General features: G+C 33.3%; 1 protein-coding gene across 1 annotated transcript; it reads left to right on the top strand.

Moving 5' to 3' along the window:
* The first annotated feature begins 544 nt into the window (after positions 1 to 544).
* LOC144439734 (plexin-B1-like) lies at positions 545 to 21,836 on the top strand. Its single transcript, XM_078128974.1, has 29 exons — positions 545 to 660; positions 1,125 to 1,261; positions 2,223 to 2,321; positions 3,211 to 3,304; positions 3,488 to 3,681; positions 4,274 to 4,422; positions 4,959 to 5,079; positions 5,335 to 5,471; positions 5,799 to 5,975; positions 6,335 to 6,428; positions 7,110 to 7,364; positions 8,308 to 8,484; positions 9,104 to 9,338; positions 10,393 to 10,538; positions 10,841 to 10,962; positions 11,548 to 11,613; positions 12,687 to 12,761; positions 13,059 to 13,125; positions 13,610 to 13,756; positions 14,190 to 14,346; positions 15,131 to 15,240; positions 15,556 to 15,652; positions 15,864 to 16,006; positions 16,524 to 16,661; positions 16,928 to 17,103; positions 17,693 to 17,840; positions 18,090 to 18,230; positions 18,469 to 18,543; positions 18,659 to 21,836. The coding sequence occupies exons 2-29, from the start codon at positions 1,175 to 1,177 to the stop codon at positions 18,776 to 18,778; spliced, it is 3,747 nt and encodes a 1,248-aa protein (XP_077985100.1). The 5' UTR covers positions 545 to 660; positions 1,125 to 1,174; the 3' UTR covers positions 18,779 to 21,836.
* Positions 21,837 to 23,742: the final 1,906 nt, after the last annotated feature.

Here is a 23,742-nt window from a genome sequence, read left to right as displayed (position 1 = left end):
TGCTGTACATGTACAGTTCCTACAACTTATGATTGTGGTGTACCATACTGTAGATCATTTAGTTTTGTAACTATTAAATTCACAGACACAAAATGAGAAGTCTAGAGGACGTCACCGTGTAATGTCCATTTATACTGTACAAGTCAGTACTTTGAGTAGGATTATGACCTAAATGACCCATTCTACTGATTAGTTGAAGATTTACGCTAGAGGTGTTCACTCAAGTGGATCAAGTTACCATTCAAATACATGTGTTGTTGTGAAACAGTCTTTCTGTTCTTAGTAAGATATTGTAAATCACACATAATTATTAAACACTCTTCTACATAAATTTTACATAGTTCCTTTTAAGAATAGAGAGAGTGAGAGAGATTTAAACAGCTAACTTGATAAATGATATGCATACGAAGCGTGAAAATAGAAGTCTTAGAATACATACAACAGTGCCATGTCACTTTAATGAAACCTCAACCTATCAGTATCACAGCTTTCTTTGAATAGTCAACCTTGTCTAATCCTGCCTGTTTTCTCTATCCCAGGTGTACAGACTGTGTGACTAGTAGTTGGGCATGTGATTGGTGTGTCTATGGCAACCAGTGTACCCATAACAGCACCACATGTTCAATAGATACTACTGAGTCAGTTGTTGCTGGAGAAAATGTAGGTATACATTGATCCTTAAAGAGACTGTTTACAATATGCATCATATTGCCCACCCATACATCAATTCAACAACAAATAAAAAACAACAATATTAGCAAGTACAATAACATCATAGATTGCCTACACTTTCAGTAGTGTTTCTATTATGCTTTAGCTCATACATGTACAAGGGTTATTCCTGAATTATCGGCAATTTTATTGGACAGTTTACATTTATTTCAACAACTTTTTAGCAATATAACTACTTATTTATTTACGATGGTACATTCATGAATTTACAGAGCACTGCAATCTGATTTAAATCCGATGTGTAGATAGACTACAGCTCTTTTATTTACCTTTACTTCATCGTAATTGTGTCTTTTACATGCGTCTTTTGTCTTCTTATCTCACTGTAGATCTTTAGATTGTTGTTACAAAGTTTGAAAGGATAACAAAAAAATTGTTTTATATTCTTCCAGAACATATTTTCGTCCAGCAACCGAAAGGACAACCATTCTGTCCCCAGCTTATGGAACAAGATATAGAAATCTTTATACCTGTTGGTACACCCAGAGAATTCCACGTCAATGCAAATGTATCAAATCTTCCAAATAAGGTATAATGATATTTTCAAACCTGAGTAATAAAATACACCAGCCGATTGCAAAAATGTAAACAAAGCATTGAAAATTATTCTTATTATTAGTAAATTACATTCACTCATCGTACAGAAACTCTATTATTGCTGTTAAAAAAATGACTGTTATTAAGTGTTTATTGAACTAAAATACATAGTTGTGGTCATGCATACTCCAGGAAGGGCGGGAAGGAGAGAGAGAGAGAGAGAGAGAGAGAGAGAGAGAGAGAGAGAGAGAGAGAGAGAGAGAGAGAGAGAGAGAGAGAGAGAGAGAGAGAGAGAGAGAGAGAGAGAGAGAGAGAGAGAGAGAGAGAGAGAGAGAGAGAGAGAGAGAGAGAGAGAGAGAGAGAGAAGAGAGAGAGAGAGAGAGAGAGAGAGAGAGAGAGAGAGAGAGAGAGAGAGAGAGAGAGAGAGAGAGAGAGAGAGAGAGAGAGAGAGAGAGAGAATTTACAGGGGAGGGGGGGGAGAGAAAGTTTATTTTATGACAATAATGCATTTCATATCAAGTATATCAGTTCATTGCCCTTTCAAAAACTTTTGTTTGAAGAAAGAAACATGCTCTGAAATAGGCATTGTAAAATACAAGTAAGTTTGTGGTGAAGCCATACTGATACAGCAACTACAATATTTGTCTTTAGATCAGAAGAACAGGTAATCATAGAAATAATCTATTGTCCAAGCTTTAGGTTGATGGTGTTTTACAAATTACAACACATTAAAATTGATATGAATTATTATCATCGTATTGACACCTTTATATAATATGTAAAATAATTGACAGTTATAATTTATTTTTTGAGATTGTGATCTTAGGCATACTATGTACAAGTTTATCAGACAAAAAACTAAATCAGAACAAAATTATGCAACAGAACCAAAACAATTTTCGAGAAAAAGTCATTACAATTTTAAAAGCATTACTTTTGTCTTTACTTTTTAGAATGCCAATTATAAGTGCATCCTAAACGTGGAAGACAAGAAACAAACCACTGAAGCAACACTGAATGACAACAATACGATAACATGTGCTTCAAGATCTGTAAGTATTCAGTTTACATTGGATAAAATATAGAAAGCCCATAGTTATAAAATTGCATCACTTTGCACACTGAGGGCCTCTGGTGTAGGGCTTGCAGTATATCTATTTCAATCACAGACATGACCTGCTTTAAATCTAGCTTCATACTTCAATGAATTATGCATTTCTTTTGCAATTGAAGCATCCCCATATGAATACAGACATACAATGTCAGGATTTGGATTTGGACTACTAGGTGTCATATGACTTTTAGAATCAAATGATTTGAAAAGTTGATTTTGTGGTGTGTTTTTTCAAAATCTGTTTTATTCATTATTTTGTTGGTTTACTGTTCAACAAGCGTAGACTTTACTATATGTGGCTGCCTTATAATTATTAATAACTTCTGCCATGTGACTTGATTGAGGTGTCAAGGATTTATTTGACCATAGGTAAATACTTGCACCCTCAAGCGTGGTGAACCTTGGGAGATTTTAACCTCTATAGTATAATACATGTAGTAACAGAAGTACTAAAAGACTAAAAAAAGATTTTAAAATAAAAAAATAAAAAAATAAATAAAACGTAAACATATCTATAGACTATTTTCAATCCCTGTGGTATAATTGGCCAAAATGTTGTTCACGAAAATTACACTTTAAGTTCAAACATGATCTGATTTCAAATTGTTTCTGAATATTAGGATCTAGAATAAGGCCTAAAACAATTGTTTGGTTCCAGTTACTTGACCCCTACCTATTTGTTTATTATTTTATTTATTCATTTATATATCATCCAACAGTCATTGCCCAATAACGAGAGAAGGGTTCAGTTCTTGATACATGTAGGGTCAGTGAGATCCAGTATATTTACAATGTATCTACTAGTACATGATATTGTCTTTCTACAGTACACTTACGAGACTTCAAAGCAAGAATTAGTTGTGGATGTGACTGTTGAATGGGAGGCAGGTATTGAAATAGATGACATCCATGATAACCAAGGTGAGACATTTGTTAACAGTAGTGATTGCTGTCTGTGTAGTATACTGTACTCCCAGATAATATATTTTCTCTGCAGCGTGACTGAATTTCATTTCAATACACTCTACTACCATTTTGTTGCAGTAACTTTATTTTTTTATTGTTAAAAGTTTCATGTTTCGGATTGCATTTTTCTTGTTGCAGTAACTCTGTATGATTGTTCTGTTGAGCGAAGTGACTGCAGTGAGTGTTTGTCAAACATCACAACTAAAGAAGTACTCAACTGTGGTTGGTGTTCAAAATCAGACAGCTGTCAAATTGAAGAACTCTGTACTGATGGGAGTTGGTTACCACAAGATTCTGCTGATGATGTCTGTGGTGATCCAATCATTACTGAGGTAAGCAGAGTAGTAAAATTATGTTAAGTGTGATATACATGTACATGGTTTAAATATAGCAACAAGTGATGACATTACATGTATGTTACCTGCATCTACTAATAAAGGTTCAAACATATAGATTTATCAGCTTGAAATAGTAAAGACTCTGAATCAAGAAAAATGAAAGATAGATTCAAAATTGAGACACTAGGTTTCCTAAGCATTAAATTTGCAGTAGATGCAAAAGAATTCATTAACCTTCACCTGGTCAGCTAAAGAGGAAAAGTGCAGAGAGGGTTTTGCAAGACAATTACATCATTGATTACCCAAAGCAAAACAAATGTTGTTACTGGGTCAAATATTCACATCACTAGCTATAACATTCAAAGTATTAGCATTGCTGTAGCTATACTAAACATAGATTGGAATTTATGTAAAGGTTTTCCAACATTGAAATTCAAGTACATCTTCACCACAGGCAAAAGTATCTTTAAATGCCATGACATCTCTTTTGTCAAATGAAATAACTGAAATAACTTTCATTGCAAATTTTATGTCTGAAAAAAATGTGTAACAGTTATGCTTTAAATAATGTTTCTCTTTTCCGTAGATATGGCCCTTATCTGGTCCAATTGAAGGAAATACGGAATTAGTTGTCAATGGAAGTAACCTTGGGAAAGCAGTATCAGCAATTAAGAGTGTGACTGTAGCTGGTTTACCATGTGAAGTCATTCCCAGTAGATACAAAGTTGCTAAAGGGTATGGAAGTCTACTTGTAATTTTATACACTCGTAGTATTGTTAGTTAGAATGTAAACTTTAACAATGTTTGATAATATGTTGCTTTAATTACAAGTCAGTATTTGTAGCCATGTTATGTAAGGTGTATGGTTTAAATGCAAAATTTGAAAGGTTTACTTGTATCAACAGTTATTACTCCACTGAATATTACTTTATGAAATGTTTTAGAGCAATATTTCTTTTGTAGAATTGTGTCTGAAAATGATTTATAGGGAGTTTTCTGAAGACGTTATTCTGTACTGCGAGTATTTTTTGTTGTTTGTATGCATAGATGATTCCCAGTTTAGCATTTTTGACAGTGCCTGCACAAACCCAGAGCCAATGTTAATTCTCAGTATACATTTGCAATAATTGTGAATGGAGAAGGCAACCAGACCTGATTTTTAAAAAGTCCAATAGTAGAGCTAGGAGTTGGCTCATATTACACTTATTTCATAATCCTTCACATTGTGATGAGCTAACTTTTTTTTAAAAACTTTGTTTTCCATGTTGTAGGCTTGAGTGTATAACAAGTGCGCCATCATGTGGCAAAAATGACTGTGATGAATCTGGTACTGTGCATGTACAACTCACCAATAGTCAGGAAGGAGAATCAGAAGATGTCTTCTACTACCAGGTAAGTTATACAATTAAACACCAATATCCATCCATAAATATGTTGTTTTTTACAGACCGAGTATTAACACCACAACAGTAGTACTTGTTAGTGCACATGATTGATTGTTAATGAAAGGACATATATTCTTTATTGGGCTTCTTGGTAATACTTTAAATGGACTGAGTATGCCTGATTTGTTTCATTCTATTTCTCTATAGTAAATTAGTACAAAAACAGCGTATAAATGAATTTTTCCCTTTTTGTGACTTACAGGATCCAAATGTGGTGGACTTTAATCCAAAAATTGGCCCTAAAGAAGGCGGTACTAGATTGATTATCACTGGGGAATACATGGATGCAGGAAGACATATCACTGTTGATATTGATGGCTCACCTTGTGAGGTGGATAGGTAAATGGATAAAAATAATATATGCTATAAGAACGTGACCAGTACTGTCATGTCATTCAACAACAACTATATCGTTACCATACAACATGTTATGCATTGTAGACGTGTACATGAACTTCGCTAATTAATGTTCGTAATTTTCCTATGAAATAAAATATAGACACTTTTAATTTTTTAACCAACATTTTGTTATGATATTATATTACATGTAAATGTACCGGGTATAGTGTATTTTGTTAACTTATCTGTTCAAAATAAGGTAAACAGTCATTTCTTTTTACTGAAGGAAAATATCAAAGATTCTCTTCTTTCTTATATCTTTTGCAGAGATGAAGTGAATGAGACAGTTTTGATTTGTACTACTTCTGGACATCCTATACAAAGTAGTTTGACATTGTCAGTGTCCTTTGATGGAGCTGTACGCTTCGCACCAGATGATAAATTGTTTGCGTATACAGAGAACCCAAATGTCACCTCTGTTTACCCACTGGAAAGTATGAAGAGGTGAGTAGTGAAATGTCTAATGTTGAGTGAGAACAGATGCATGAATACTAGTACTTGAATTATTATTTCTACCACTTCAGACATAACTTATGTTTGGAATGGTCACAATGCTACAAAGATACATTATCAATCCATTGTAAATATTCCCTGACATTGCTTTCAGCTTGAACTGTGAAACATATCATTGCAAATATCCCATTAATGCTTTTAAAGATAAATTTTACAACCAAATTTATAGATGTGTATGGTCTGAAAAATGATATTTTTTGTGTGCTTTAAATTGTTGATTGCTCAAAACCAAGTTTGATCAACTTATAAATTTCGTGATTATTAACATCAGATTTTCTCATTTTTTTCAGTGGTGGTCGGAAACTTAATGTCACAGGTATACATTTCACATCTGTAAGGGAACCATTAATGACGATTACAAGTGATACTGGTATTTTCATATCTGTAAGTCACAATAATGATAATAATAGCAATAGGTGGTTTATTAAATCAAAATTATGACCACAAGTCAATGGTCAAATTGCTTGAGTTCACATATCAGTTACAATATTTAGAGACACAAAAAGATATATCGAACAGGTCTTTAAGATTCACAAAAGTTCCAATAAAATGTGAAGTATAGTGATTTATATTAAAAGTCAGTTACAAGGAAACACAATAAAAGCCAGGCGCGCGCGCACACACACACACACACACACACACACAAATGAAATATTAGTTATTGCAATAAAGAAAGACATTGTATAAAGAGGAATATATTTGTTCCAACATTTGAAATTATTACTTGTAAATACTAAATACATTCTAGGCTTCATCCATGTCACTGTAGTTCTCTCTAATTAAGAGATCAATAAAGACATCAATTTAAGTGTAGATAGTTCGTAACTATGGGTGTACATGGTAGCTATTGGGCATGAAAGAGTAAGTTCATCATAAGATTATACATGCACAAAGTTAAGTAAAATTTATGATGGAGTCATATCTATGTAATCTGTCATGTGACTTTGATCAAAACTATTTTGTATGCAGTATAATCCTGTCATGTATTCCACTTTATTCACTCATCTGATTAACCTAATTATGCTATATTGCTAATTACCATATTATTACCATTTTTATCCTCAGGATCCTTGTGTGGTTTTATCGTCAGAGTTAATGCAATGTGTGACTCCAAATGTTACATCTCCCACATCACGACGCAAACGACAAACATGCACTGGTGATCAGTGTACATATCAAATTGGATTTAGAATGGATGGCTATGAGTTTATCTTGGAAGGTGATGAATTTGAATTCACGGTGTATGATGATCCAGTGTATTACCCGTTTGAAGATGATGGATATGTCAGTTTATATCAAGGAGGCCAACTTCCAATCTTCGTAAGTCCTTTTATTTATTGAAAATTGCTTCTTTTCTGAGAATGGTGGAAGGCAGAATTATGCAATTCCATGTAGTGAGTTATAAAGTATTTCCTATATCACCCTTTTACTGAAACTCAAAACCTGAATTATTATCTTGTCCCCGATATGATATTTTCAAGATAATAGGTTATAAGCATAATTATGCAGAATAGTATTAAAGTTGCACTTATATGTTGCTGCAATTGGAATGTTTTGTTTTATCTAATATTTTGTTAGGTACAATAACTTACTTGTAGTATTGTACACCCTTAATTTAATGTTGACTCACCTGCGGGTAAAACATATATTTTCTTGCATTTATAGACAATAAATCAGATCAAATTGATTTTTGGGTCTACACCCAAAATCTGCACCCTCACTGGCAATATTGATTTCAACCTGTTTCTGTACTACATGTACATATGGATAATATTGACCACCCATTGACATGTACAATGTCTAATTATTGGTGTTTTCAGTGAATACATTGTGATTGACAGGTTGACTGATTGTAAAATGATACTCCAGTTACAAAGTCATGTAGTACAGTTTTAACATGGTGATGGATTCTTGCCATTACACTACCTACAGATAATATAGACCACTCCTTTATAACAGATACTTGTCTTTTTATAAGTAATTGACCAATTTTGTGTGAATAAAAAAATTGCCCCAATTGCTGTTAGTGCAGGTTTAAAACTAAGCATTATGTTGTGTACTATAATAGGTTACCGGATCAAATGTAGAGATATATAAAGGAATGAATAGATGAATGCACAGGTAGATGAATGAATAGCTATGTAGATGGTTAGATATCTGTTGAGAGATTGTCTGACATGATTGAATTGGTAGATGTGATCAATGATTTGTTGGTTTGATGACACTTGATTACTTGCTTACCAGTTTCTTTACATTTATACAGGGAAGGAATCTTGACAGTGCTAGCACCATAGATGAAGTAGATGTATATATTGGTGCAGAGACATGCATTGTTGTAAGTTTATCACCTACTCAGCTTAGTTGTATACCCCCATCATCACAGCCAAACGGTTTAGACATGAATGGGAATCCAACAAAGAATAAACTTCCTGAAGTCAGGGTAAGTTTGTTATTTCTTTGGTTTTTTTCTGTCCTGTGTTGTCATGAATCGAACAAGTGAATCAACAAAAACATGTGCTTGCAACCAAATTGTTATTTAGCTGCATTGTAAAAATACTATTTAGCATATACATCAATGTAGTCATCACTTTGCTTCTTGAAGCACCTCATTGATGATGCTGAAATAAAATATGTTAGACAGTGTTTTTGCTAAGAGATTTGAAAGACTTATGGAAAGGAGAAAATCAGGTAAAATTGGCACATTTTCAAACTTCGTAATTTTTGTAGAACCGAGGCAAAATGACTGAAATCCACAGGTATATTATACCAACACTACACTACACTACACTAGACTATACTGCACTGCACTGCACAACACAACACAACACAACACAACCTTCATTAAGAAATTCCATGAACAAGCCCTAAATTCTTAATTCAATAGCTCTTATTGTTTAACAAAAACAATAGGTAGAGGTACCGGGTATGTTCATTAGCATTTATGGTTTTCCTTAGCACATATATAATACTCGAGTGCAAGGGACTAGCTTTTAAAATGCATATCTCTAAATGTATTTCTTGTCTTGATGCAAATACATTGTATTCTTCTTTATTTTTAGGTGAACGTTGGTAACCTGGACATTTTCATTGGTTATCTACAGTATGAATCAGAAGGAATAGATGGAGTTCTAGTTGGAGCAATATCTGGAGTTATGTTTGGAATACTTGTCATTGCCATTATCATTATTGTTGTGGTATTTATCCGAAGAACAAAACGTAAAGCAAAAGATGTGGAGAAATTACAGCAAAAGATGGAAGATTTAGAATTAGTTGTGAAAAATACATCTATCAATGGTAATGTTTTTAGCCCCCAAAGGGGTGCTATTACAATGAGTTCTGTCCATTCATCTCAGACATGCAATAGCAGACTTCCTTCAAACCTGACAATAAGGCGACATATCAATCGTGTGGGACATATGCATTTTTTGGTGTATGCCAATTTAACCAAATGATGGCCATATTTGTAGTTAAAAGTCAATATTTACAGTGTAACTCAAACACTATTATACACAGACACATGCCTACCCCATGTTATATGCAAGCTATCTTTGGAGCCCCCGACCTTAGACATTCCGGGGCAATTATCAAAATCACGTCAATTCTTACATATTGCACACTCTTTGTAGCAGTTATGTCTTTTAGATCATGTCTATTGGTAGATAATGCAGAACCACGGAGATAAAGATACACAATCATGCATTTCTTAATTTTGGTGCTCATAACACTTTTTAGTCAATGGTAGCCATATTTTGTAGTGAACAATCATGATACTCCAATTAACTCAAAAACATTAATAATGGAGACAACATTAAAGTGTCCACCCCTATATTTCAGGGTTTAAACTTTCTTTATAGACATTGACCTTTGACCTAGACCTGGTCCTGTTACAGAAATTCAGCAGTTCCCTGCATTATCACAGACACTAGTATTTATAAGTTGCCACCAATTTCCTGTAAATCATGTCTCCATTCAGTTACATTGGAGGGGGAGTATGTCTTGTATGAAGACTTGTTAATTTCAATCTATGTGATGGATTTTTGTACATTTTCAAAGTATCACCATTATCATTATTTGTAAAATTAAAATGTGTTTATTGCAACCATAGAAAATGTTGAAAACATATTTCTATGTCATTTTGTTTGTAAAAGTTATCATTTACATGTATGCAATCATATTTAACATTTCAATGATGTCACTTTTACCATTGTGGCATGTAATATTAAGAAAGATTCCACAAAGCTAGCAGGTTTCTACATCATATTTTTATGAAATTGTATCATACACTGTGAAAGTTGTTGCAAACTTGACTTTTTAATATTATTAATTAACCATTTTCTGTTTATTACAGCATTTGTTGAATTGCAGACAGAAATGTCCGACTTGACCAGTGATCTTGAAGGTATTGGTATACCATTATTGGACTTCAATGACTATGCTGTCAACATGCTGTTTGCTGGCCAAACAGACCACCCGGTTTTCCAGAAAAGCACTGTTGTAAGTATGATTATTTTCCATGTTAACTTATGTGAAAAGTTTGTGAACAGATTCAGAGACTTTGGATTGAGTACAAGTAGCTGAGGTAGGGGTCATTATGAAGTACATGTATGTAACTTTATCATGGTTCAACTGCCATATTGAAAATAACATCATTTGTATGTTTTATGAGAAAGAAATGCACAGAAAGTCGATTATTATGATAACATATTACATGATGATTAAAATGTTTTCCACATTACTGACAGTCAGAGTACTAGTGATGAAAGGAAGTAGTTATTTAGTGTATTTTGTCTCTACAGGCCTTGAAGCCTAATGCCATTAGAGGTCTTAAGGAGTTCTACACCTTACTTAAAAAGAAGGAGTTTGTGTTAGTGTTGATACATACCCTGGAAGAACAGAAAGGTGTATCTATCAAAGACAGGTGAGTAATTACCATTCCATAGCAAACAGCCAGAGGCCTTTTATTGAGTTTAACATGTACAATAACTACTTTGGAAAATTTCCAGAATCTAACCATTTTTCTTATCATTAATTGGGTCTAAAGGTAAAAGGGTAATTCTAATCTTATAGGAGAGGCAGTAAATATGGTACACAAAAAGTTGTTTGTTTGAACTTATTGTAGCCAAACATGATTCAATTTTTTTTTTGTACATTTTCTCACTGAATTTTGTATTTGACCAGTTGTCTTAGGCTTGTAAGTTTAGAGTTAGCAAGTCAGTATAGGGTAAAGGCATGCTATAGAAATGTCTTTATGTCATTAGAATGGGAGCAAGTCTCTGGCGCTAGTCATAAGTCTAGTTTAGGTATTATCATAAGTCTATAGGTATTAACCCCAGGTGTCATTGCATGTACTTGTTAGTGAATACAATCAACCACAATACTGTTCATTAACATATTTGAAAATTTCTGTTAATATCATAATTATACAGCATGTATATTGTTGGTCTTTTATTCACGTTGCATATTTTAGATTAATGTGAATCATTCATGTGGTTATATTTTTCAGAGTCAACATAGGGTCCTTACTTACAGTAGCACTTCAAAGTGAAAAGAAGATGGGTTATTTGACAGAGTAAGTAATACTAGTCTGAGTAAATTACAAAGTCTCTTTGCCCTCCTTCGTTACATCACTATCTTTGTGTAATTTCTACCATACTGTGCGAGCAGAAGGGGAGGATTATGTATATCTACAAGACACTTCTTTTCGGCTTATAGCACACATTTATATCTTGACAAAAATAGCAAGGCTTCACAACAGGAGGTAACAATTAAACCATTAAACCATCTCTGCATGTTAGTCAAATCACTACAATGATGTGTCGTCTGCAAGGTTACTAGCCAGCAACCTTTGTATTCAGATTAAAGCTTCAAGACATTTTGTTCTTTTTTAGGCTTGTAAGTTCTTCCTGTCTATTTGAATAACATGTTAACAAATCTAACTTTAGTAGTTTACTTCTTCATTTACTTCATCCAGGACTACATGTATATACTCAAATCAGTTTCATAAGCTTTATTCTCATATTTATTAGTTATCACTCCATGAACTTTGAACTTTTCTCGCCCTACTAATCAGTGCTTTAAACTTCTTATCACTTTGCTATCAACTAGACAGAAACTAATATGAACAAAGATGGTAAGTTTGCCAACTTAAGAATTAAGGGTGTGTATAACATACATGACTGGTTTTTCTGTCAAATCTGTTGACAATTTTTTTGTCTTTACTAGCCAGTAGCATACATGGTATAGCCCATTCTTCATGCCAGTGGTAACATTTAATTTTGTCATAGCCTCCTGTAACTGCAATTGTTGATGAATTAAATGTTGTTTTTTTATGCTTTTTCGCATGATTCTCATAATTGCTTGATAAGATTGTTGCAGTTTGCATGGTTATCATGTGGTACTAAAACATACAATGTCACAGTGGTCAAATCTTACAAAAAGCTGTTTATAGTTCTTTGTTGTGAACATAGTGTTTAAATTAGATTGTCCTAAAATCCTCATTTGACAAATCACTTGTCAATTAACTGAAAGTTCTGCTGAGAGTTCATACGAAATAACAATCCCTTCTACATCTCGACAGAAGACGAGTTCCTTGAAAAATAAGTTGGCCTGCCAAAATCCATTCTGTTTATTCATCTCTTGTAGTATTCTGAAAACCTTACTTATGGAAGCTGCACAAAGTGCTGTGGAAGACGGCAAAGAAAAAGGAATGCTGAGAAGGTGAGAGATTATAAAATGTTATTTATTGTTTGACACCAATGTGCATAAAGAATATTTATGGCATAACAATGAAATATAGGTATTGATCCTCTAAGCTAACCTTTGCCATTGTTTTGGCTACTAAAATATGGCACTCTTATATTATTCATAAATGTCAAAAATTTAACCAAATGCTGAAAAAACTTTATGATAAATTTCTAATGGCTTTTGCAGGTACATATACACCTTTTCATTAGTTTTCTAGTTTCAGTGAAATTTTATGTTATATAATGTTATCATTTTACCAAATCTTTACAGAACTGAATCCATCATGGAGAAACTACTTACTAACTGGTTCATCTTGACTCTTTACGGTTTCCTCAAGGTAGGGAGAATTTCTTTGTCAATATGAAATGTATCTGGTGTAAATTACACTGATTCTCAGTCAATTTACATCAACTTCATTGTGTTACAAAACTCATTGATTTGCTATGAATGTCATATTTTTATATTTTGCACCAACCATATGTTAGTCTGTGCCTGTGGTAAATCGATGAAGTTATATTGTTCTTTGAAGTCACCTCTCACCTTTAAACAATCTGCCCTCTATTTAAAATGACACCAAGAATTTGAGTTGTCACCAATATTGTAATAAAAATGACTGAAGCCTAGTAGCTATTGTAGTCTGAAGAAATGCAACTAGAAATGAAAAATAATGTAATTTAAAAATGTCAAAATGCAGTTTTGCTCTTCATCTATGACTTTATATCTTCATTGTTTAACATGATTTTTGTGCATGGATTGTATGTTTTGCATAGTTGATGAATGTGCAATTATTAACACACACCACTTCTCACATTTCTGTATAGGATTCTGCTGGCTCATCAATCTTCTTCCTATACAAAGCCCTGAAACACCAGATTGAGAAGGGACCTGTAGATTTTGTGACTGGATTTGCCAAGTATTCACTCACCGATGATCTGTTGTTGAAACAAAATGTGGAAGAAGTTCCTTTGGTAATTTAGATTTTTCCTATACATGAATGGTTAGAAACTAAGTAGAAAAGCTGCAAATAAAACTCACACATAGCAGAATTTGCAGTGTTCAAACTTGTCTGAGGCAGGTTTCATTTCATTTAAGAGAAAGTATATTGAAATACACATGAAAACATCAGAGATATGCAAAAAGGCTACTGAGTATGCACAGATTATGGCCAAAATTTAAAACAGTTCTAATCATATCCTTATAGTATACTATAAATTTTCCAGATTTTTTTGAAATCCATAAGGTGGATTTGAGATAATAGGTATACAGATAGACACAAATATATAGACAGACAGACAGATAATTATTAGTATGACATAAGCTTCCACTACAAGAGTGAAAAAGGTTCATTGAAATGTTATAGATAACAATATTTTTTCTGCATTGTAATGTTTTTCCCGACAGACTATAAATATTGTGACTGAATGGGATGGCGGCTCAGATTTACAAATTAAAGTTCTAGATATAGATACAATATCTCAAGTAAAAGAAAAGATACTGGAAGTTATGTACAAAAATACTCGTTACTCTAGGAGACCTGTTGTAAGGGACATTGACCTTGGTAAGTAAATCAAGGACAAGTATCATGGTGTCCCTATATATGTATAAACAATAACTTGTGGGATTACATGAAATAGCCATATGTTTTCCATTGATTTAGGAGTATGCCATTCACCTATGATAAAAGTTGTATTATTACGTATTTTGATGTTATCTCTGCAAGTGCTGAATAAGGAGATACAATGTGAAAGACACTCCAATTGCAGTACAGAATGACTGTCAAATAGTGATCACTGCATGCAGGTTATATGCATGATAAATTGTTACACTCTTTGGCATAAAAGCTTAGCATTTGGGTGTTTCAGACACGCACAATCCTTGTCATAAAAGCTTAGCATTTGAGGTTTTGTGCAACAATTTAATACTCTAAAACAGAAGACATCAAAGGTGGCATCAACATGAGCCAAAACAAAAAAGTCCAACATTGTCGACTCAGTGATGAATCTTTTGATACATGTGTATGTCCTGTTTTAGAGTAAATTGTTTGCATAAAATCTTCAAATGCTAAGCCTTTATAACAAGGATTGTGTGTGTCTCAAATACCCAAATGCTAAGCTTTTATGACAAAGAGTGTATCATACTTTGTCAAAGGTAATTCAAAAGAAAAAAGTAGATGAATTTACTTACTAGTACTGTGTTTCATATTATATTTCAAGTAACAAGCAGTGAAAAAGAGCAGTAAAGAAAATGAAACAAGCTGTCTCCTTGATTCAATTTTAATCACATCAGGTGTATACTAAATAACAAACAAATTCTGATGTATTTTTCTTACTTTGGCTTACCAGAATGGAGAGCAGGTCGGGAAGGCCAAGGTCACTTGACCTTACAAGATCAAGACCAAACATCAGAAGTGAAGGATAACTGGAAACATCTGAACACACTGAAAGATTATAAGGTGAGAAAATACTTCATTGTAGATGTGAAGCTAAAGTTATTGAATAAAATCATCTTTAAGTGTGTACCTATTAAGGTGGCCTTTTTTATTTTTCTGTTTCTCATCTCCCGACCGACCCTAATTAGCAGCTCCGACATCAGAAAAACAAACTTATTTTATTTCTGACCGACTCCTGAGTTCAACACAGCAAGATTGTTTAGGTTCGAACGAACATCAATCGTTCCTCATGGCGTCATACATTACATTAAACTTACCAATATAATCAACTTGACACTTACTTTTCTTCTTTTTTATTCATTTTTTTCAATTGTATAGGTTCCTGATGGTGCTTATATGGCGTTGGTGTATAAACTCAAAGATGTCAATGTTCAGTCTAATGTTCGAAGTCCAATTTCACTAGCCAACCAATATGGTAGGTTCATGAAATCAGCCAATCATGTTGAAGTCAATTAGCATTTTCAGCAACATATGGATGTGCTTTAAAAATGTTGTCCATTTTAACAAATTCTCCAGCGTTATGATTTCTTGCTGTAATATTCTTACTAATGTTAAAAATGCAAATTTGTTTGATATTTGAAGTTCACCTCAAATAATGGTATTTGTATCTGTTTCACTTCTGCCAGATTTCATTCATTTCCATAATCCTGACATGGCCCCAGATGTGATAAGTTCACATAATTCACGAACTCATATTTTGAGAGAGGAAGATGAGGAGGAGGAGGAGGAGGAAGAGGAAAAAGATGAAACAATGAAAGTCTGGCATTTGGTGAGTGTGGTGGAATGGTTATTAGGGATAATCTCAGTTATTTCTACATTTCATTCTCGGATAGGCCTAATTTGTGATAAGATTACACCCAGCAATTACTAAATGTTTGTAATTATTCTATGTTGGAGATCATTTAAATAAGTGTTATTTTACCTACAGCCCTCACAAATAATAGTAGAAACAGAATATGATAGAATAATATTGATTGATCTATATTGTTCCCACTGCATACACATGTTAAATTCTATGATATCTAATTCTCTGCCTAAGCTGATGGTTTCTTATATGGTTACCACCACTTACAACATCTCTGACAAATCTCTTGAAGACACTACATAACATAAGTTCATAAAGATATTTCTATTTGATTTCTCTTTTTTATTTTTTGTTACTTATACAACAATACAAACACAATACACTGTAAGAATCACCTTTGATTCTACACTGGAGAGTGATGTCAAGAGACTACAGCCTATCTTGATAAATATTAATGATTTGGTATTGGTTACTTTTGTAGATGAAATCCAAGCATTATTACACAAGTGGACAGAATCTTGAAGATGGGAAGTCAAAAATGGGTAAAAAGTCAAAACAAAAAAACAAAGGCACCAAAGTCATCTCTGAATTGTATTTGACACAACTTATTACCACAAAGGTATGTACCAAAATTGTATCAAATTTGAGAATACATGTACATACGATATATTATCTTTCACAGGTCATGATAGCTATATAGAGGACTCTTAATCTTATAGTACATTCTTTCCATGACTGAAAATAGTGAGATGTTGATAGATTACCATTATTGTTTCCAAGTTTATCTCTCTTGTTGAAGTGTACATGAAACTTACTCAAAAGATTTTAGGAGCTACCTCAATCAGATACTACTGAACTAACTGTAATCATCCTATTTATTGCTAGGGCACCATTCAAAAGTTTGTGGAAGATGTGTTCAGGACACTGTTGTCAGTTGAAAGACAGCAGTTTCCACAGTTTCCAAAATCTGTGAAGTACATGTTTGACTTCCTGGATGGGTTAGCAGAGAAGTTTGACGTAGAACATATTGACGATGTTACACATATTTGGAAGAGTAACAGGTATAAGATTTTCATTGCATATGTTAGAGGTCATGTATCAACTTTGTAAATCGTACCCCTCTTCTTTCACGATATAACTTTAAAAGGCCAGGATTCGATCCCAGTGTATTGCATTAGTGTTATCATTGGAGTCATACAGGTTACATAGGATTATGTTGTTGTTACACATCAACTTTTTCTAAAGCCCACACAGCCAACTTTTTTTCACATATAAATTTTTATCCTGATCTGAGCTTTGGTTGTACATATAAGTATAGTGACTGTACACACAGTAGTCAATGTTTTAGTTCTACATAAAGTATTTCAGAATATTGTCAGAAGTATTGCTTTCTGCCTATAATGATGAAAATAAAATAATATTGATTTAGTATGAAGTTGTAGACTACAGAGTTATCAACTTGTTTCAACTTGTTGAATTGCAGATTCAAGACACAGTATAGTTTGTGAAATTTTAGAGTCATTTTATATGTGCTGTGATGATTGTATCTCTTTTTGTTGATGTGTATTAAACTAACATTTCTTTTGAGATACATGATTGTGTAATGATACAGAATGTTTACCTATAAAACAACGCTTTGTTTTATTCCAGCCTTCCACTAAAGATATGGGCTAATATATTGAAATGTCCACATTTTGTGTTTGATATCAATGTGAATCCAACTCTAACAGCAAGTTTGGAAATCGTAGCCCAGGCATTTGTTGACTCGTGTTCCAAAATTGAAAGGAAAATGGGCAGGGTAAGAATCTCTTTGCATGTACAATTTTGATCATGTTGTGTTCCAATCCATCTGTACATGTATATAGTGTAATTGAGACAACTATACATGTATGACTATATATAATTAAGACTGGTTTATAAGTATGTACATGTAGAGACAGACAGACAGACAGACAGACAGACAAGACAATATTATGATATTATGTGTGTTATAAATTTGTACTAAATAGTATTAATTAGGGTGATTTATGGCTGTTATCTGTTAAAGGAAACCCCAGCTAATAAGTTGCTGTTTTCTAATGAAGTAAGATCTACAAAGGATATGGTGGATGAATACTTTAAAGAGATCTCTAAACTATCACCCATTGATGATAGAGAGCTAGGTATCAGCTTAGAAGAAGATTTCATAGTAAGTATATCTGTCTCCTATAGTAACAGTGTGATAGTGACACTGTGTACAGTTGGCTAGATGAAAATACAAGAAGTCTCTCCCTTAATGATTTATCAAAAATTACATTTGATTTTCTCTACATTTTGATTATTGGATTTCAAATAAATGAGAAAGATTTTAATACACATTCATGTAGTTTCTACTTTGAAGTTTAAGCTTGAATAGTCTTTGATATCTGATTCTTTAATTTCAACAGGATTTAGGTGGCAAGTTTGACAAGATAAGTGCTTTGGGAGAGCTCTATCATTATGCAACAAAATATGGTGGAGAGGTAAGACAACTTACATTTCTTGTGATCTAAAAACCATGTTGTGTTCTAGATACAGATTATCACAATTTGCTGAATATTAAGTTTCCATAACAACCATGTTATTATCTTCTGACAGGTCCTAGATGCCCTGGAAGAGGATGAAACATGCAGGAAACAGAACCTAGCATTCAGATTAGAACAAGTGGCTGCAACTATGGCTGAAAATGATTATGGAGAAGCCAAACCCTTGAACTAGGGACCAGATGTGTTATTGAATCCTCAATAGCTACGTTTAGGGTTTGCATGGTGTAGTGATAAAGAAAATAGAATGCCACAGTGAAAGTGTTCTATTATTTAGTCAGTGTCAGTGTATCCCTTGTTATGACAGAATAGAATGTTAAGAATGTGATAATGTCAACTGTATAGGTCACTTTTTATGTGTTTCTCGTGTTGATTATTTCACAATTCAGGTTAACATCAGAAATTAATTTAGAGTAAAATACAAGTTTAATGATTGAGTGTGATCTCACATAAGACACCCTTTAGCAGTAGGAATGAGAGCCAAAAATCATTGTCTTGCAGAAAAAAGACTTGACAAAATATTACATAAGTACTATGAACAGTTTTGATATTGTGTCATACCCTCCTGTGGTATTGTTAGTTTGCATTTAAGTAGTCGGTAAGATATGAAGTGTTGTGCTACACAATCAACTCTGTGATTAGATGATAGCATGGTATGGCATGTCGTATCTTATAGACTAACATTCAAGGACTCAGCTCATACTGAATCCTTCCTTTGTTTTATTGATAATAAGTTCAGTTCCATCCTTCTTGAAAGTGTGCTTCAAATGATATTGTTGTGATTTCATAATACAGTATTAATTAACATTTGATTTTAGTTTGATGTCTGGTTTGATTAATAAGGACAGGAGATAAACAGTACCAACACTCAGCTATCTTTGTATCGTCTAAAGTTCATATAAAGAAAAGAACCCTTTATAACACCAAATGAAGAGTTTATAATATTCAGAAATGTTTACATTTCTATTAAAATCTTCCATATTCCAACATAGACCTGTTGTCGGTTCCAAGATGCATTGCACGTCTCTCCATGCAGTGCCATGTATTGTATTGTATAATATTTCTAATATAATAAAGACAAAACAAGACTAAATGTAACAACACAGAAAAGTGACGTCATCTCAAGCAATGCATCTTGGACTGGAAAATCGACTATTGATACCAATACAGCATTACTTATTCTTGAAATAAGTACAGTAATAGTGCTGGAGGAAAATAAGTTTACACTATGTACATTATTATAAAGGTTATCAACTGTGTGTGTATGTTTGTGTATGTTAGACATGATAATGCAATATCAACAGTCTTGTCTATTCTTTGCCAATGATCAGATCAGATCTAAATATTTTCTAAATGATTTGCCATAATTTTTATTCATTGATCTAAGGTTAAAATATTTATCTACTGCCTAGTAATATATTTGAACATATACATTATCTTTGATGGAAACAGCCATATACAGCCATTGTAAATGGACATGTACCTGTATGAATTAGTTGTCATTGACAATATATATTCCACCACAATTTTTAGGGGTTAGTCGGGAACTTGGAATACAAGCAAAGTACTGAGATATCATTTGTATTTATTACCAAAAACATTATTGCATACGTGCACATAAATAATATGTTTATCATTTCTTGCACATGTGATCACACAATATGATTTTTATGGAATTTGCTGTTTCAGATCAACATATGTAGTAATACAGAACCCCATGCTGCATGAGTGCAAATGTTTACTCAGGGGTATTTGCACTCAGATGTCAGTGTTGCTTGTGAAAGTATGACCCCAGAGAACAACGCAAGTGTACATTTGCACTTGCCATAAGTACACCATTATCTGCACATATGAGTCATGGAGTTGTGTTGTATTATTGCAAATGTTGTTATACCTAATCAGGAGTCAATATAGTAGCCCTCGTTAGGGTATCCATGACTAGATTTGTAGTTGTTACAAAGGAAGTGACCAGGTTCTTTACAAAAATGATTGATTCAAGTTTATAATACTTCCCACAATGCACCATTCCATCAATGATGGAATGATGATGGATAATGATGGGTTTGTAAGTTTCCGATTTTAAGGTGATGAAGTGAATGTGTGCTAGCTACATTTCATACTGTATACGGTGGGAATTGTTGATACAATTTATTTCTATGATTGTGTGATGAGGCTTCACTAAGCACAAGCTTTCATTAATAACATCGTTTAACAAATAAAATAACAAGATTGTGAATGGTGAATGAACTGAAATACACAAAATTAAGCCATACATAATCATTGTTGACTGAAAAAAAAACAAAAAAACATTTATAATGCTGTTCATACTGAAGTCTGGTTAATAAACATACTCATCAACTCAACTTTCAAACTCAAATTAGACATTACTTAGAAATTACCTAAAGATTGTTTTTTGTAAGACATATGGTAAAGAATGCCTAGAGTAGTGAATACCTATTATTAGTGTATATGTTGTCATTATATGGTAAATAAACTTGTAGGAGATCTTGAATACATGCATTATGCTTTGAAGCTGGCTTCATTGCTCTATTTTATTATGGAAATGAATTTTCATATCTCAATTTTTCGTGCTCATTAAACTCGAGTGAGTTTTCATTTACACTTTAGGAAAATGAACTCACATTTCAAGTATTTATATAAAACAATACGATGTCATTCAATTTTAGATTCAACATGTTTTGATTTTTACACATATTTGTATTTTTGTCATTCACACATAATGTCCAATTTTGCCCAGTTTTCATTGTTCTTTATTTGCATGGTAGTGATGTTGATGCATATATGTAGCTAGTGTATTTAAAATGTAGATGTACACATTAACAATCCCAGCAATTTTTTGTAGTTAGTCTCTGTAGTTATACTTTTTGTAATTGTGGAAATTTACTACCTTGTTTTGAAATTTACCATGTATGTTGATATTGTGTTCTGATTTTACTCTTTTATCCTTCATGAAAGTTTTTTGCAGTCAGTCCAAAAATGGCTGCAAAAATAAAGTCATTAGTTTTCTGATATACATTTATTTTCACCACTACATATAGTTTTGCATGAAAGGGTGTACAATGCAATATTATTTACATTTTATGAGCCTAGTATGACATGATTAATGAGACGATATTGATGGTTTCACATTTTAGGTTTGGGAAGTAAAATGGCAGTTTGAATATTTTTATGCGATATCAGACATCATCAGGAACAATTTGGATATGAATAAAAAGCACTATATTTATAAATTGATTGATTAATTGATTGATTGATTTGTTGGCCGATTGATTGCAAATGGGGAGTGTGACACACACACACACATATGTATATATATATATATATATATATATATATATATATATATATATATATATATATATATATATATATATAATGTAATATCAGACTCGTCTTCTTTCATTTTTATGTATGATAGCTCTCCAAGGTGATTGAGCACTCTACTTGGCGAAAGAAGAATGAAACTATGCACTATGCACTCACGGTATCAGCACTCTGATACCGTGACACAGTTATTATTTATACAAAGAACATCTTGATACACTTTCAACTCAGCCCATACAATATACCCTGAGTACAGTAATTTATATAATTACGTAAAGTCATGATCCAACCCCAACCCCCCCCCCCCCCCCCCCATTTACCTTAAGAATTTGGTCATTACAGGCTTTACAATGTACTTTTTTCTTCATAGATTAAGCCCAACCGTATTTCATGTCGAAAAAGGCAACTGCAGTTTATCTATTAAACAGATAAACTATAGTTGCATTTTTCGACATGAAATCTGGTTGGGCTTAATCTATGAAGAAAAAAATACATTATAATCACCAAATTCATAAGGTAATTGGGGGGGGGGGGGACTATTCAGAAATTGATTATTAACAGTTTGACACACACATCCAGATAAGTTAGAAAACAAGTGGAAATAAAATAATACTAAAACAATAATGCAAGACACAAATAACAAAGGCAAAGGTAACTACATATCAAATAAATCCAGCATAAACCAAAAACCACTTTGGGCAGAGGGCACTACTGATCTGGTCGATGGCAAGATGGGTGAGTATGCATTGTGGTGCCAGTTGAAGCGAGTCGGGGCCTTTTGGAGGCCGAGTGATGCCAGTTGGAGCACAGGGAGCTCAGGCTCAGTTAGTTTTGTTTACAAATACAAACAAACAAGTAAACTAACAAAATACAAACAAGTAAACAAACAAATAAATAAACAAGTAAATACACAAACAAAAACAAGTAAACAAACAAACAAAATAAACCGACAAATGAGTAGATACATACATGAGTAAACGATAACAAACCAACGAACAAACAAACACTACCCCCCCCCCCCCCGCAATGGTCACATCTGGAATTGGGTTATTTCTAGATTAGATGTGACCATTGCGGGGGGGGGGTGTTAGTGTTTGTTTGTTCGTTGGTTTGTTGTCGTTTACTCACGTATGTATCCACTCATTTGTCGGTTTATTTTGTGTTTGTTTACTTGTTTTTGTTTGTGCATTTACTTGTTTATTTATTTGTTTGTTTGTTTACTTGTTTGTATTGTGTTTGTTTACTTGTTTGTTTGTATTTGTAAACAAAACTAACTGAGCCTGAGCTCCCTGTGGTTGGAGGCGAATGGGGGCAGAAGTAAGAAGACGGTCCCCCAAAGTGTCATAGACCAGGTCAGCTGCCAAGAGGAGGTTGAAAGGGGTGATGGTGGGAATGTGGAGAAGTGCACTATACTAGTACAGCTGTGACCCTGGCTGTGATGGTAGTGAATTCTTACAATTGGATGATAGGAAATAAATGTGTGACCGGTGTGGTCTGTAAACAGAGGTTATCTAAGGTGTGTACCTTCCTGTTTTGTCAAACACTTCAATATTGTATTATGAGTGTCAGCTGTAACATTTTAGCTCTATTTTGACATGTTATTTATAAGTAGTAGTTGTTTTTTTACATGTTTCAAACGTACAGTTTGCTGCGTCATAAAATCTAACTTTTATCGTACTTAAATATAATCATACATTGCATTGGCCGAAACTGCGAATTGCACTATAAATGTCTGTGAATGGGACACACCTAGTCATCACATTCAGTATAAGTCCAGGTTCGAGTCGTTGTAAA

The sequence above is a fragment of the Glandiceps talaboti genome, chromosome 1, assembly GCF_964340395.1.
Source record: "Glandiceps talaboti chromosome 1, keGlaTala1.1, whole genome shotgun sequence".
Classification (NCBI taxonomy): Eukaryota; Metazoa; Hemichordata; class Enteropneusta; family Spengelidae; genus Glandiceps; species Glandiceps talaboti.
The sequence above is the reverse complement of the archived record's forward strand: the minus strand, read 5'-3'. Positions and strand labels throughout refer to the sequence as shown.